The 15,061-nt window shown below is 40.3% G+C and overlaps 1 protein-coding gene across 1 annotated transcript in view; it reads left to right on the top strand.

The window, feature by feature from the left end:
* CD2AP (CD2 associated protein) overlaps positions 1–15,061 on the top strand; it is an 87,294-nt gene that overhangs the window by 30,337 nt on the left and 41,896 nt on the right. The window contains 1 exon segment of the mRNA XM_050893442.1: positions 11,761–11,914. Within this exon segment, the coding sequence (XP_050749399.1) occupies positions 11,761–11,914 (154 nt within the window).

Raw genomic sequence — 15,061 nt, 5'->3', positions numbered from 1 at the left:
GTTTCAGTATATGAGAGAAACGATGGGTGTAAGGTGGCTCTTTGTCTCCTGGCAAGGAGTGAAGCTGAGCGTTCAGGCTGGTGCTTTAAGGCCTGTTGCCGATACGATGGTGCCATCCATTGTTCCTGCTGATTTTTCTTCTGGCTTTTGGAGAAAATAGTGCCACTGGAGAGTGTGTTATCAGGGGGTGCCCTGTGGGTTTGCCTGAGCTGCTCCCGCTAATCCCGTCCATCGGTATGTCTTTGGGATTTGTGAGAACGGTGATAATGATTCCTGTGCTTGTGGGGTGAGAGACAGGTCTCTACTAGCCAGCTATTTTGGCCTGAATAAACAAGGAAACAGGTTTCTTCCAAGTGGAACGTCAGGATAAATGGCTTGGATGAGCCTTGCTTATGATGGGGGAACCATTGTTTCTAAAAATAATACTAAAAAAACCAAAAAAGCTGAAAACATTGGCAGATATAGCCAGCAGCACTCATACGTAGGCATATAGTCATATGTAAGAGTTTTCGCTGGGATTCATAGCTCATCATGGATTATTCTTATTCCTGTGACTTTTGCAGTTGAATCACTGGATTCGCTGCTTGGGTTTATACCAGTTGGGCCCCGACCCTGTGAGTTCCCTCTGTAAACTGACTGTATCTGGCATGAAGAGGGGAAAAGCAAAGCCTTGAGGTTGGTTTGAGTTTGCAAATGGTCTGAGACTTTGCACCGTCGAGCTGCTGTTGCTGACACAGCTATGCCAGCACAGCTGCTTGTGGGCACCTGCATGCCAGGTTGTCTTTTTGTATCGTTGCTATGTCCACACTGGGATTTTATTGCCTTATTGGTGTTGGCTGGACATGTGTGAATTATTTCATATTCCAAGGCAGTATAGGTATGTTGATTGGAAGGATACAGCATGAGAAAGTTATGTCGCTGTATGAATTATTTGTCTTGATGGACTATCAGATCTGAAATGTCACAGACGCTTTCCTCAAAAGTTAACTATTTAAGTGCAGAAAACTTGGTGAAATGATGTGGCCTTTTCCCTGTTCTAGATGAGCACCCGTGCTTTAAAATGTTTCAAAAAATCACCTGTCAAGAAGGTTTCAGTTTGCATTTGAAAATTGTTATTTCACTGTAAGAGAAAAAATCTGTAGCATCATGAAGTCTTCCATGGCTGAATGTGAACACAGAATGAAGAAAACACTGGTGCTTCTTTTAATATTTAGTATTTTAAAATATATTTATATATTCCGTATTTTAAAATGCTGTGTTGCGAAGAGCATGGGAGAAGTGGAAAGAGCTCCTAAATTTTGCCTCAGTGGCAGTACTGGTATGGAAGGGAACTTGAGGTGCTGTTCCGAAGGATGGCAGGACAAAATTAAGTCATTAATTAATGACTTGTGTGAATCTTGCTTAATATGCTAATTATTCTCTCTGATTTGAGTTATCCAAGTTTCTTGATTGTACATGTGCTGCTTGCTTTTCTAAATGGCATATCGGCTTGTGATGTTACTCTATTGTAACTGCACGCTCCTGGATACTCATAGTGCTGCTCAGTTTGGATGTACTCGTTTGTTGCACAAGCTAGTCTGGAAAGGGCAACAGGTATATACAAGTAGTTATTCCTTTAACCACATGAAACAGTCTGCTCTTTTGCCCTTCCTTATTTAGTTTTTACACTTGATTTGTGCGTAATTTTATAACTTCCTCTCTGAGCACTGGAGAAAGGTGACCATTCTCTGGCTGGAAGCTTGCAAACAGGGTGTGTTCCATCAGACGGCGTTTGCAACCATCACTGAGTAAACTCCACAAAGCATCGCAAGCGTCTTGGTCAGCAATAATTGACTGGACATGGGCAGAAAACTTACTGTTAAGTTTAGACCTTCACTGTATACAGAAGTCTAAAATACAGCCGTAAATATGTACTCTGGAATTAGCATATGTAATAATACCAAAAAGGTCAGTTATCCAGGTGCTGTAATATGTAATGTTTGGTACATCCTGGGAGGCTCTGGGCGTGCGTGCCAGCGCTGTATTTTTAGTACTTTGCCATATGTCTAATAAATCAACGTGTGTACACCCAACACAGTTAATATTAAATCTGTTCTTTTGCCTTTTTTATGAGGTTGAATGAAGTAATCTACTTGTGAACTTGAAACGTAAACTTGTGTGAGGCTAACTCATCTGGCCTGTCATCTCGTAATGTTTGCACCACTTGTGATTTTTTTTTTTTTTTTTTGATGGGTCATCATTTTGGAGGGGAGAAGTTAGCTCTCCTCTACTGTAGTGTTTTCAGTATTAAATTTATTTTTTGATATATGTTTTCCTTCCTTCAACACTGGGTTCTATCTAATATTATGAGCTGATCTCTAAGTTAGATGTGGTAAATGTTTTCTAGGCTTAACAAGCTTTTTGGATACTTTTCATTTCCTAAGAGTATTATTTTGGCGTATGTATGCAAGTTCACTAGCTTTGGTCTTGGTGTAATAAGCTTTCAGACTGTTAGAAACTGATGATGATGGGCGGTTGCCCTGTCATCTAGCTGCTTACAAAACAGGAGCAGAAAGCAAGATGCGTTTTCAGTTTAAAATGTTAGTTAATGTGTGAATCTTTGATAAAACTTAATCTTTAAACATCTTTTAATCTCTAATGAGATTTTGAGATTTATATTTTTAGCCCGTATTCAGCAAATCTCTTAAGCATTTAATTTTGTGTCTTAGGCAAGAGTTGTGATGGGAAGTAGCTGTGGCAATGTTTTAACTTGCTTTAACCTTTGTGCAGAGGTGGCTATGAGTGAAGTGCTGGAGGTTTTACAGGGAATGCAAAAAAGATGGGTGCCCTGGAAAAGGGATGCAGGGAAGAAGAAAGCAGAGTACGACAGCGGATGCAGGAAGCCAGGATGATGGCGAGAAGGAACGAGGGATGTTCTGCTTTAAACATCAAAGTGGACCTGTAGTGGTTAATGGATGACACATTTCTCTGGACCGGCAATAGAGGCATTCAACTGGGAGAAGGGAAAGAAATGTGTCTTCCTGCCTTCCCTTGTCGGGGAAGCTTGATAAAACACCACGTGCTGCGGGAGCTGGATCTATGTCTTGCCCTCTGCCACAGGCGATTCTTGGTTTCGTTGATCTAAAGCACTATTTTGTGGCTGGTGGTTGACAGGACATTAACTGCTAGTCTATAAAACAATTACAAGAAATGTAATTAAATTTTCGTATGTATAAGCAAGCAGAATAGAAAAGAAATGCCATTAACATTTTAAGATGTTTTTATCTGGCTGTGAATATGGCAGCACCATAAAATATTATTTAGGTATTATTTTTAGAAGTGTTTTAAGACTAACTTTTTTTCTTAATTAAATGGTTGGGAAACATTGATGTAAACATCTGTGCTTCCTTTAGTTATTCCTGTTAATTTAGGATTCTTTGTTCCGCTGTTGGTAGGCCTGGTGATCTGACTGCTGTACTTTTCTGCATCTGGGCTTTGGTCCTTGTTGAAAGCAGATGGAAAGAGTCTTTTTAATATCAGCAAAAGCCTCTTAGGATGCTAAGACATTACATGTTTTTAGGTCTCTTGTATTTTGCAGATATTAACAAGACCTCAGATCAGAATCTGTTTTGACACTTGTTTGGCACATGCTTTATAGGTATCCAGTTCTCCACAATAAAAATTAATTAAATATATATCAATATATGCATGTATAATAATAACTATTACTAAAATATTTAATCTTAATTTAATCATAATAAATTTAATAGTAATTACTATTACTAATATATATATTAGTATTATTTATTTATATATATATAAATTAAAAAATCTGTATCAAGATCTGAAATTCCAAGTCTGCTTCTACATTCCCTCTGTAGAGATGAGTTTTCCTTATTTAGGAAAGTCCGGTTGTTTGCCTGTTCTTCACCTTCAAATATTATATTTATTCAATGGCTCAAGTTTTAGTCTGTAAGTCTGAAGTGACTCAGTAATTTTTTTTTATGCTTCCCAGACATCCTTCTTATTCCACGTGTTATGTATTGTGAGAAAGAAGTAATACCTTGCCTGACTGATGATGCCTTTCTTCCTAACAGGGAGGCAGTATGATTATATAATCTATATTTAGCATAGATTATAACACATGTAAAAATATTGGTAACTTGTTAAACTTCATTCTGAGTGACATGATGTGGCTGTGATTTAATAGAAGGAAACGCTGGGGTTCTGTCTGCAAACTGGAGAAGTGTGAGACTGGCTTGAGTCACTTCTTCTGTAGCTAATTATATTTTATTCTTTGGGGGAAAATGTTAGAAATTGTGATTTGAATCTGCAGCAGGCACAAATATTAATAATTCAACTTTCTGAAAATATTTCTCCAACCATTTATGAAACTCTGCTATGCACAAAGAGTCCGCAGATGTCTTGTGGCATTGCTTGATGGTGGAGAAGTTTATCTACTAGGACTTTGCATCCTTGCTTTCTGTACTCTCATGTTTGAAGCATGCGAAAACTTTAGATGTAGATGAATAGCTCTGTGTAAAAACTCTTGTAAGAAACATTTAGGGGAATTTCCAAAGCCATGCTCAGCCGATAATGGCCTTTGAGTGCGTGGTGTGCTGTGTTGAAGAACTACAGCAACAGTCGCTCCCATAGCAGTATGTGTCTGTAGCTCCTGTGAAAACTGCTGGGGATTCATGTCAGCTGGAAACTTTTTTCTAACCTTAGTCTTGAACAGAAATGCCTTTGACCGGGGTGCACAGAAGTCAGAATATGAAGCATTTTTGGTTTTGGAAGAGGCAAGGACGAGGAATGATGCTGCCCTACTGTTGGTTCAGCCTGATCATGGGTCAGCACTTAAAAAATAAACCCACTGATTTACTGTTAAACAGTCCCTACTTCGGCCATAAATTAGGCCAAAAAAAATCAACCCGTGACACATGTTAAACTGCCCAGGAGGTAATTTGTCTTGCAAAACAAAGGTTATCAAGTTTGTCCATTCTTCAGATGGTAACCACTTTCATCTTTAAAGTGATTTGTTTCTATTTTCAAGAATAACGTTTAATCCTCTGGGGAGTCAGGGGCAGCTTGTGACCTCTCCCAGCCAGGCTCTTCTGTTGGGAGGTGGAACCTGCTCTGACCTCCCAAATGCTCCAGGGAAAGAGCTCAGGAGCCTTCTCAGCTATTTTGGTTCATAAATTGTCTTGATCTGTCCCTTTAGTTCATGGCAGGTGTGGCAAAGCAATGGGGCAGATAGGAATAGCTGCAAATTATTCATCTTTCTTTCTTTGCCTTTATGAAATATTTCTCCTCTGGGGGCGCCTGCATTGAGGATGAGAAAACATGTTTTCTATTCAAGGAGGAGACGCTGGCAAAATGAAGGGGCGTGGGATATCTTAGATTTAAGAGACTGGAGCTGTTAAAGCTGCCCTGTGCCTGCCTGTCTGTTGCTGTAACTAAGACTGTAAATGCGAGAGGTAGTGGGTGCTTAAATAATTAGCTATGTGAAGATTTTTGTGTTCCGGGAACCACAGTGTTTGCACTTGAGCAGATTATGGCTATCTCATCTGTATGCAGCTGTACAGATTTTTATATGTATTTATATACAGTCACACACATGTGTATGTGTTATTTTTTTTAGTGACGAGGTTTTGCAGGCTGTGAGGGGAAGAGATAAACTTGTATAAACAAAACTATTGCCTGTAGATTTATCACAAGATTCCAATTCCTCCCCTTCCCCTGAAATAAGTGACAGGTCCAATTCTGACTTCCTTATTTTCTGCCCAGTAAAATATGAATCATCAACTTAATTTGCCAGTCCATAGGTTCTTTATTGCTGGTCTGATGGGGAGGAAAAGAGATGAGAAAAGGGGAAGAAAAGAGACAAGGTAATCTTATGTGGAGGCTCAGACATTTACCTTTGTGTGTTCTTCATCTCAGTCTCTTTAGAGATTGAGACCATTTTCTGCTGCTTGAGAACTTGCTTTAAAATGTGCTCGGCCGATAACAGAAACACACATTGCTTTTGTACAAGCTGATGTTTTGTAGTTTACAGTGGAAATAATGTTAAAAGTCTGAAGATGATTGTTCTTGGTATAATGACATATATAGAAGGAGATGGGCAGCTAAAGTCTTAATATTTATGCTTGAAGAATCTAGCTAAGGATTTCAGTTTGGATAATGAACTTCTCTGTGCCCTGTAATTCAGGAATAGACTTCATATTTATAACCATCTCTTCCTCATGTCCTTTCAGATGATCTGACCTGCTTTCTCTGTCTCCAGTGCCCCACTGATTTTAGTGCTCTTTGCTTCTGGCGAGGGAAGTGGGGAGGATCCTGCTGTCCCTGCTGGAGTGATGTATGGGCAAGCGGCTGATGGTGGGAAGGCTGCTTGCTTGCTCACTTAAAAAGTAGGTCAGGACCGCCTGCTTATTTGTTTATTTTAATGGGTGTCATGAGGCTATAGATGAATTTAGATGTGTTAGATTTTTGTCTGTGTATAAAGAAGAATAATTCTTGTTTCACATGTTGCTGTACCTAAACGATTTTGAGATTTTATGTATAAATATATACATTTCCCTGAGGAGTTGTTGCACCTGTCAGTTTAATTAAAACAATAGCCCCTTAAGATCACCCCAATCTTTTTTTACTATTGCTAGATTTATACGCATTTTTTGCATATCAGCCTGTAGTGATTTCAGCAAATTTTTGTAAGTGTTGTGAAATACACGTTTAGTGGAGATTATGAAAACTTCAAACCGTTATGACTAGTGCTGTAGTTTGCAACAGAAAGAGTGGGTGGTTACTTCCCAGTTGAGTGTGTTGTATGCCAAGAGACAGTCTGTATTGACCTTCTACTGCCAAGTCATAAATGCATAAAATCTGTGTTGCTAATGGAAACACTGACAAGCCTTGAACTGCAGCGGACTGGCATAATAAAAATATTAAAATTTCCAGCTGCAGTTAATGTCAGATTTTAATTTCGTTTTTGCTGGCTGGCAGCTGGTGATGGCCTCATCTCGGAAGAAGCTGAAGTGTCCTGGAGGTTTTTCGTTGGTATTGTCACAGCACAGACTCTCTCTGTTAGTTTGGATATAGGAGGCTGACTTAAAAAACAACAAAAACAAAGAAAGAAAAATGCCTTACTTGTTGTGAAGCCAATGAATAGGAGTTTTGGGCATGTTCAGGTTGGTTATAGTGGTACTTGGGAGATGAGACCTGGGGGCAGTGTTGTTTTCCAACCACTGAAATTCAGGCCAGCTGTTCGGGCAGAGATGTAAGAATTGCAGACTCTATTAACATTTAACGTTGATTGCAAACTCTTATTAATGTTATTAATGGGGCATGTATTAATGTTTACAGTGATTACTGTCAGTTTTCAGAGATCCAAACTGATATGTGTCTTGTTTAGAAATTACTTCCTTTGTAAAATCTTAACATGTCGAAAAGGTCAGAGAGTCATAGCAATGACGTTCAGGATGAAATTGCTGCCAGTGGTGATGGGTATGTATGTCAGGATCCTGATGTGTGCTTTTGAAAATGTATCTTAGAGCAGTTTCCTACTGTTAGAGGACTGATGTGAAATACAGGTTTGTGGTGTAGTGGACCGCATGTGGGTGTGGAGGCCAGGGATTCCTGAATTTGCTTTAACTTGGTTTGGTTTTGATGTTGTTTTCAATGCCCTGAGGAAGGATAATTAATGCTGCGGTTCCTCTTTAACAAGAAGAAAAAAAAAAAGTGCTTGCTTTACAAGGATGTTCTAAAAGGTAGTAGGGCAAATATGGAAAAAGCAGTTGTTGGCTTATCCATGCACTGCTTACTAACTCCTTCTTCTGTAGTTCTTTGTCAAAACTATGTTTATCACTAGCTGCTATAGCAGTAGACTCTTGTGTGGTTATTTTTCCTCTCCTTGTTGCAAAGCAGCTTCATGTGATGCTACGGTCACAGCGTGCTTTCTGATACACAAAGTAAAATGTCACTGTTGACTCTGATTCAAGCATGGCTGGTATCAGTCCATTAACCATGTCTGTTCATTGTAAATCTGATTGATTTGCAGCTCTGCTCCTGTTTTTATCCAGTAGTCACCTTGATCTTTTCCTTGCATCCTCTTCCCTTCTGCATGCCTTAGATTAGGACAGTTTCTCTTAACTGCGTATTGAAGTGTTCAACTTTCTTGTCTTAACTGTATTAGGAAAGTCTGGTGGTACTAGTCTCTCCCAGTGTCCAATCATTCTTTCTGGTCTCTGCTGATGAAATTCTTCATCAATAAATCTACAGCCTTTGAATCTGACTGCAAGATTTTCTTCATGTAATGATTGCTCACAGAATTATTTTAGATCTTATTTTTTGATCTAATTCCACTATACTTTCTGTTATAATTTACCATTGCTACTCTTGTGTTAGACTTTCAAGTATTTCCTACCTGTCACCACTTCAATTACTGACTCAAGCCTGGAAAGAAAGTTGCTCAAGCATTCCTCCTTTCATTTTTGGGTCTTTGGCCTTTTGTAGTGGTCACTGCTTTTGTCTCAAGTTGTTTCCTGTTGTTTGTAACCTATCAATTACTTTGCTGCCTTTGATACTACTGCTGGACTTAAAAGTATATTGTCTGTTTACTTCAAATTACTGATAAAGGTGATGCTTACCTTAGACCCCTTCCAAATGCTAGACACACTGTGTGTTTGTTGGGTTTTTTTCCTAATAAATTAAAAAAAAAAGAGGTCATGTTTTTGACCAGACTGCCTGTGTATGTCTTCCCCATTTCCCTTTTGCATCTCTCTGCTTTTCACAAAGTTATTGAAGCAGCCGCTTCTGAAGTCTTGTGTGAAGTGCAGACCTGGGGAAGGAGCCTGGAGCTGACTCCTCACCGGAAAGCGTTACGATTGAGAAACTGGTTAACTGGGGAAGCATTAGTTCCTGGAGCAACTGGAAGCTTTTGGAGGCTGTGTAAATTGCATAGCAAAAGATTATAATTTTAAAAATCCAGGGACAGAACCACTCTAGGCAAGTTTTCAGGCGCCAGTATGTTTTTCAGTTGAGCAGAACGGCCTCGTCAGTAAGGCAGCTAGAAGGGTGTTTTGGAGGTGGCAAACTTTTCAGCTGTAGCCAAATTTAATTCCTTTTGGTTTTCAGACTTGTAACTGGCCAAAAAACAACTATGAGACTGAGAATGACAAAGTCTTTGAAAAGTGAAATGTCTACTCAGATGGGAGGTAGACACGATGCTGTGCTATTCTGGGGTTTTGGGGCTTTTTTTGACTTGGAAGATGGGATCTCAGCAGACCTAAGATCTTGAGGGCAGAAGTCCCTGCGGATGAAGGAGAGTAACAGCAGGAACTACTTGCCTGTCTTCTGAAAAGCCTCTTTATGTAATGTAGTTGAGTGGGAGGAAAAATTACGCTGTCTGTAGTCTTGCTTATTCAACTTGCTCTGCTCTTTTGGGAAATAGGAAGGTGCTTTGGACTGTTTGACTTTAAGTTCGAAGTATGTTTGAAAGCATCAGTAGATTTCCAGACCTGCTGAGTTTTTCTAGTTGGACAGCTGCAGTGAGTAGCCTGTTTTAATGTTCCAGAAAGCACCAGATAGGTCCTGCTGAATATGTTTCTCATATCTTTGGCATTTCATCAATGCATGGGTTTTGTTGTCTTAAAGCTCATGTTTAAGAGTTCACATGACATTAGTAAGTCTATATATAGTGTGTGTGCATTGTCAATATTGTTTTCAAATATTACTAAACATTTTATTGCAGCTACAGCTGCAATAACTAGTGGAGTTGTTAACCAGCGGCTACTGATGGTGGATACAAGAATTGTGCTGAAGTGGATCACAAAAAGCTGCAAAGTACTTACGGGTGTTTGCTTTCCTCAGGACACGGTAATGCTGCACTGGTGGGAAAGCTGACGGCTTTGAGGGTTGTGCTAAGCACACAGGCGTGTGAGATTCAGTGGATGTAACACACTTGGGTTTTCAGAAAGTCTTTGATAAAGTTCTCCAAGTTATTTGAAGGAATGAAGTTGCTGTGAGACTGAAGGAAAAATTCTTTTATGGATTGGAAGATACTTAATGAATAAGAAGCAAAGGACTTATCAATGACTTGTCAGGATAGAGGAGAGTTGGCGATGGGATCCCCAGGAGCTGGTTGTGGTACTGGCTTTGTTCAGCATCTCCGGTCATCTGGAGAGGATATTTAACAGCGGACACTCCCATTTTGTGAGTGCTATTAAACTCTTATGTAGTTCAATGCCATGCTGATGGCAAGGAGCTGAGCAGGCAGAAAGAGCGGCAGATGAGCTTGGAGGTAGGTAAATACCAAGTAATGTGTATAAGAAAAGGTAATCCGTACCATGTCTACGTGGAACTGCCAGTTGCAAGTCGAGCATTAGCTCATGAATATCTGGTATTGTCGCTTTCAGTTCTCAAATCCTCAGCTCCGGATGAGGTACAGCAGGATGCCAGGTATTGTCAGATCTGTTGAGACCAGGATGGGGACAGGCAGCTAGATAGATGGTTAAGGGGATGGAGCAGGTGCCTGGTGAGATGGGGGCTGACAAGGTTGGGACTCCTCAGTTGAGAGGATAAAGCCAAGGGGTGATATGATCAAGATTTACACAGCTGTGGAGATAAACTAAATGCAGCAGTGGGGAACACGCACTGGGACTAGTAAGGTGTCAGCTTAAAGTAGATGAGAGAGAGGAGCTTCTTTACATAGCAGAGAATGAATATCTGGTGTCTGTCCCCATGGAAGCTGTGGAGGGAGACAGGACCATGGGTGCAGAAAGGGATTAGACAGCTTCATCTGCAGACATGAAAGGGAGAGGGGAGGGGATGTGTCTCCCTAATGAAACCCTTATGGGTGCTCTGGGAATGTGGGAGGATCTGGGTTGCAGGCTAGCTCTCCAAAGAGTGTCTGGGATTTCAGCTGCTGGGAGCTGTGTTCTGCACTAGATAGGCCATTGATCTGACTTAATGGGTTTCTTCCTGTGCAAAGTGATGATTTCTTTCTTTCAGAGTATCTGTTCTCTGGTGGAGTCTCACTTAACGAGCTGATGCAGTAGAGTAACTGCTGAGTACATGGCCTTTTCTGTGAAGAACTGATGCTTTCTTGTTTATAGGCTTCTTAGTCTTGATTGGCACATTCAATTCCAATGCTAACACCTTAATTTAGAAAGATAGGAAGGTGGGAGAAAATTAATAGAAAAATGATGTCTCTCTTACTTTCCTCCTACACATTTCCCTTCACTTCCCTCTCTATTTCTTCTATCTCACTTTCTTTTCCACTTGTGTCTTTCAGCAGTACGATTGCATCTTGTCTATAAATAAACTTTGAGCTTTCTGAGGCAGAGATGATCACCTAATAGAGTTTTATATACTAAAATATTTTATTTAGTGCCCTACGCTATGGGTCTGTCATTGAAGTAATAGTTATATTTTTAAAAATGTTTTCAAATATGAGCTGTGACTTAAGAGTTGTAATATGGGACTTACGGGCTCAAAGCTACTTTTCTTAGGGTTGGAGTAGATGGCTAAAATACTGCCCCTGTTTCTGAATTTTCTCAGCACATCAGCTTGCCTGTCTACTGGCATGATTGTGTCGAACGGTCAAGTTTATTAAGGCCTTTAGTATGTTTAGGTGCAGGATGGCATGATTTTTGAGTATAATGCATCATTACACACCAAATGGTAAGTACTTGAAATCTGTTAGTCTATGGCGTGCCTGTCTAAAAACACTGACCTCTTGGGTAATTTAAATGGCCTCTCAGTCTTTTAAATGTCTTGTTTCAGGAAGTTAAGAAGGATATAGAGCCCAAGGATGATGCTGTACCAGTCAGAAGGGAGAAATCTGGCAATGTAGCCAGTCTTGTGCAGCGTATAAGCAGCTATGGGCTTCCAGCAGGAGGATTTCAGCCTCATCCCCCATCCAAAAGCTTCAAGAAGAGTATGTAGTCTTTCCAATTCCTTCAATTGCGTAAGCTGCTGACGTGCGTTTTTTTAATAAACATGAATTATTTAATGTCTGACTTAGTTTTAAGGTTGTACGGAAAACTAGAGACATAGGAGGAAAAGCTTTGATTCTAAGCCAAATTCTGCTCCTGGATACATGGGCAGAAAGCTTATATGTAGTTCTTAACAGCAGTAATAGGGATGAATTTTTCTGGGAACAGGATTTAAACCTCTTCCAGATTCCAGAGTTGCTCTGTAACTTCATGTGAGCTCTGCTTGTATTGTCAGGTACCTGAATGAGAACTGCAGGGCTGGTCATAATAGTCAGAAACCTTCCTGTGGTCATTTCTTCTAAACATAAAAGTTTTGCTACAAATTCAGGGCTTTGTGACAAGGAACGACTCTCTAATTCAAGTTCCTCTTGTTTGGTAGGCTTGCTTCTAGTGTGAACTAAGGTGAATTTGGTGATGTCTAAGACAAAGTAGTGGTCTTCCTTTGATTGTAACTGCAGCCCCTAGGATGATGAGGAGCACAGACTTGGTGCCTCCATATCTGTGGCTTCTATGTTTTAATGCCAGTATTTAAATCAAGGTGACTAAAACCTAGAGCAGAAACTTAGTGTTCCCTGCATCCAGAAAATTGACTTGTGATTTGTATTTGGACACCTCAGTCTTATAAGAGACATTGCTTTAAATTACTCTGGCTTCTTCTCTCTTATAAGGGATTGCAGGCATTTATGATTTAGGCTTGCTTTTTTTAAAAGAAAGAGTTCATAACTTACTGTTTCTGCTATGTTTATGCTTTGAGTTTTTGCCCGTAAAAGGAGAAGAGCCACTAGTCATCTTTTAAAGCCCTGAAATGGGACCACCAGATTTATGAATTTGTTGAAACCTTCTTCTAGGCAACTAAGGATGTTACCTTCAAAACCACTTTTTAGTGAATCTGATCTGTATATGTGTACTGGCAACAGCACATATGTGCCTGTTAGATGTTTGCATCAGCAGGCTTTTGAAAATCTAGCCTGAAAATTGATGCTGTTCCTAGATTAATGCAACCAGACTCTGAAAAGGAATCAACATGATCCTTATGGGTCCTTCCAACTTGAGATATTCTAGGATTCTGTGAACGTGATCTGATACCAATTCAGGGGTTGGCTACTCATTGTGGTCTCCCTAACCCTGGAACGATCCTGTATTCAGCATGTCTCATCTTCATGCTGGTGGCTGTGTGGCTGTGGCCAGAGTAGTAGGTACAGCTTGGTCTCAAACTCTGCAGTGCTCTGGCTGGTCTTATCCTCCTACAAGAAAATGCTGTTCAAGCACCTTCCTGTAATCACACAACTGTTTACTTGGCGCAATGACAATCTCTACGTTTCCATTTTACTTACTGTTCCCTCTTTCCTGGAAGACTGTTTAAACAGCTCCTGCAGATCCTGTTTGCTCTGTGCCTGGGACATCGCTCACTCCCTTCAAAAGGTTTCCAGTGCTTAGTTGTCTTTCTGTTTCTGGTTCCTAACCTGGTAAAGTGAGGTTTACAATGTTAAAAACAAAGTTAAGCTTCTTTAACAGCAAGTTTTCAATGTGCGGTGAGGTAGGTTGTCTCTGCCTGGGAAGTCCCTTGTGGTGGTCTCATGTGCAGCTCTTGCTGAATTCAAGTTTTTTATATCAGGTGGGTAGTAAGCTGCAGGCAGTATTCCTGTCAGTTAGATGACTGCCTTTACTCAGGAAAAGGAAAATACAGAAGGTGTGCTAAATTACAGCAACAAAGGGCTAAATCTGGTTTACCCTGTACAAAACAAATAAAACCTGAAGCCAGACAATTGTTTTGGAAATGCAGAGAAGTGCCTAGGGGCTGCCAGCCCAGCAGTCCTGTGGCACCACATGAAGCTGGCGTGTTGTTTTCTGAGCAGGTTGGTTAGCTCCCTAGGTTAATCTAGGGATTTTCAAAACTGGAAGGCAGTACTTCCTAAACTGGGTGTCACTGAGAACAGACCTCAGGTGAGAGAGAGTTCTGGATGTGATATGCATCTATGGGTTTGTTTTCTCCCTCTCTTCCCCATTTAGGTAGAATTAAAATATGAAAAGAAAAGCTGAGATCAGATTTATACCAAATGGTCATGACTTTTTAATTTGCCTTTTTTTAGTATCAGTTAATCTCACACAAAGGAGGAGCCCAGAGAGTGCTGTAGGAGGTAGTAAAGGCCAGTGAACCGTTTATTGCAATTACTGTTAACCTGACAATCCCTCTTGGCTGATGTATGAGTTTCAGTGGAGTTAAAAGAAGGGTGTATTATGTGGGCAATTATGTGTTATTAGAAATAACCCATAGAGCTTCATACTTTTGGTTGGTTTGTTTCCTGCCCGTTTTAAGCTCTTTAGACCACAGACCATATACCAGCATGTAGAAGATTCTTGATTTGGTGAGCCCTCTCAGAAATTTTAAATGCTAAATATTACTCAGATGCCTGGCGTGTTTTTTACTGAGGACGCTGGGTGTGGCGGACTTCTGAACGTCTGACTTTGGACTTCCAACGCTGCTATAATAAGACAAGGATCAATCTTGGAGGCAGTATCTGTGTTTTGAAATGTTTTTACCCAGCTAATCTTAATTGCTGAAGCTTGAGTATGGAAGGAGTGAAAAGTATAAGAGAGAATATGGAAATTACACAGCTTCTACAAGCTTAAGCCTTACCACTTCAAGCTTTTGATTCATGTTTTCACTTAAACTGTGGCAGATTGTTTTTGAGGAGGCTAGGGGGTGTGTGTGGGTCATAGCTCAGGATGACAATTGCCTTCAAAAGCGTGCTGGCTGCTCTGTTGTCGAAAAGGTCTGAAGGCATGGCCTCTTGTTTGAAGGAGAAATGCCTAAACTCCCCGGGTTCAGCAGTAGCATCACTCCAGGATACGTGCAGAGGAACTGGGCAATCATAGGTTCACACCGCTCTGGCTGGAGGGGTTGTTGAAAGCCACTTCAATGCTCTCCCTTCTTGGGATGTCATTTTGTCTTTTTAATGCCTGCAGAGCTTTAATGATATGTGGCAAACATCTAAAGACTGCACTTTATTTTAATTTTGCTTTTGTCAAACACTGCTAATTGAAGCTTAGGTTTAATTTCTCGACTCCATACTGGCACTGAGAAAAGG

This window comes from Gymnogyps californianus, chromosome 3, assembly GCF_018139145.2.
Source record: "Gymnogyps californianus isolate 813 chromosome 3, ASM1813914v2, whole genome shotgun sequence".
In the NCBI taxonomy this organism is placed as follows: domain Eukaryota; kingdom Metazoa; phylum Chordata; class Aves; order Accipitriformes; family Cathartidae; genus Gymnogyps; species Gymnogyps californianus.
Note: the sequence above shows the minus strand (reverse complement) of the source record. Positions and strands in the feature narration are given on the sequence as shown.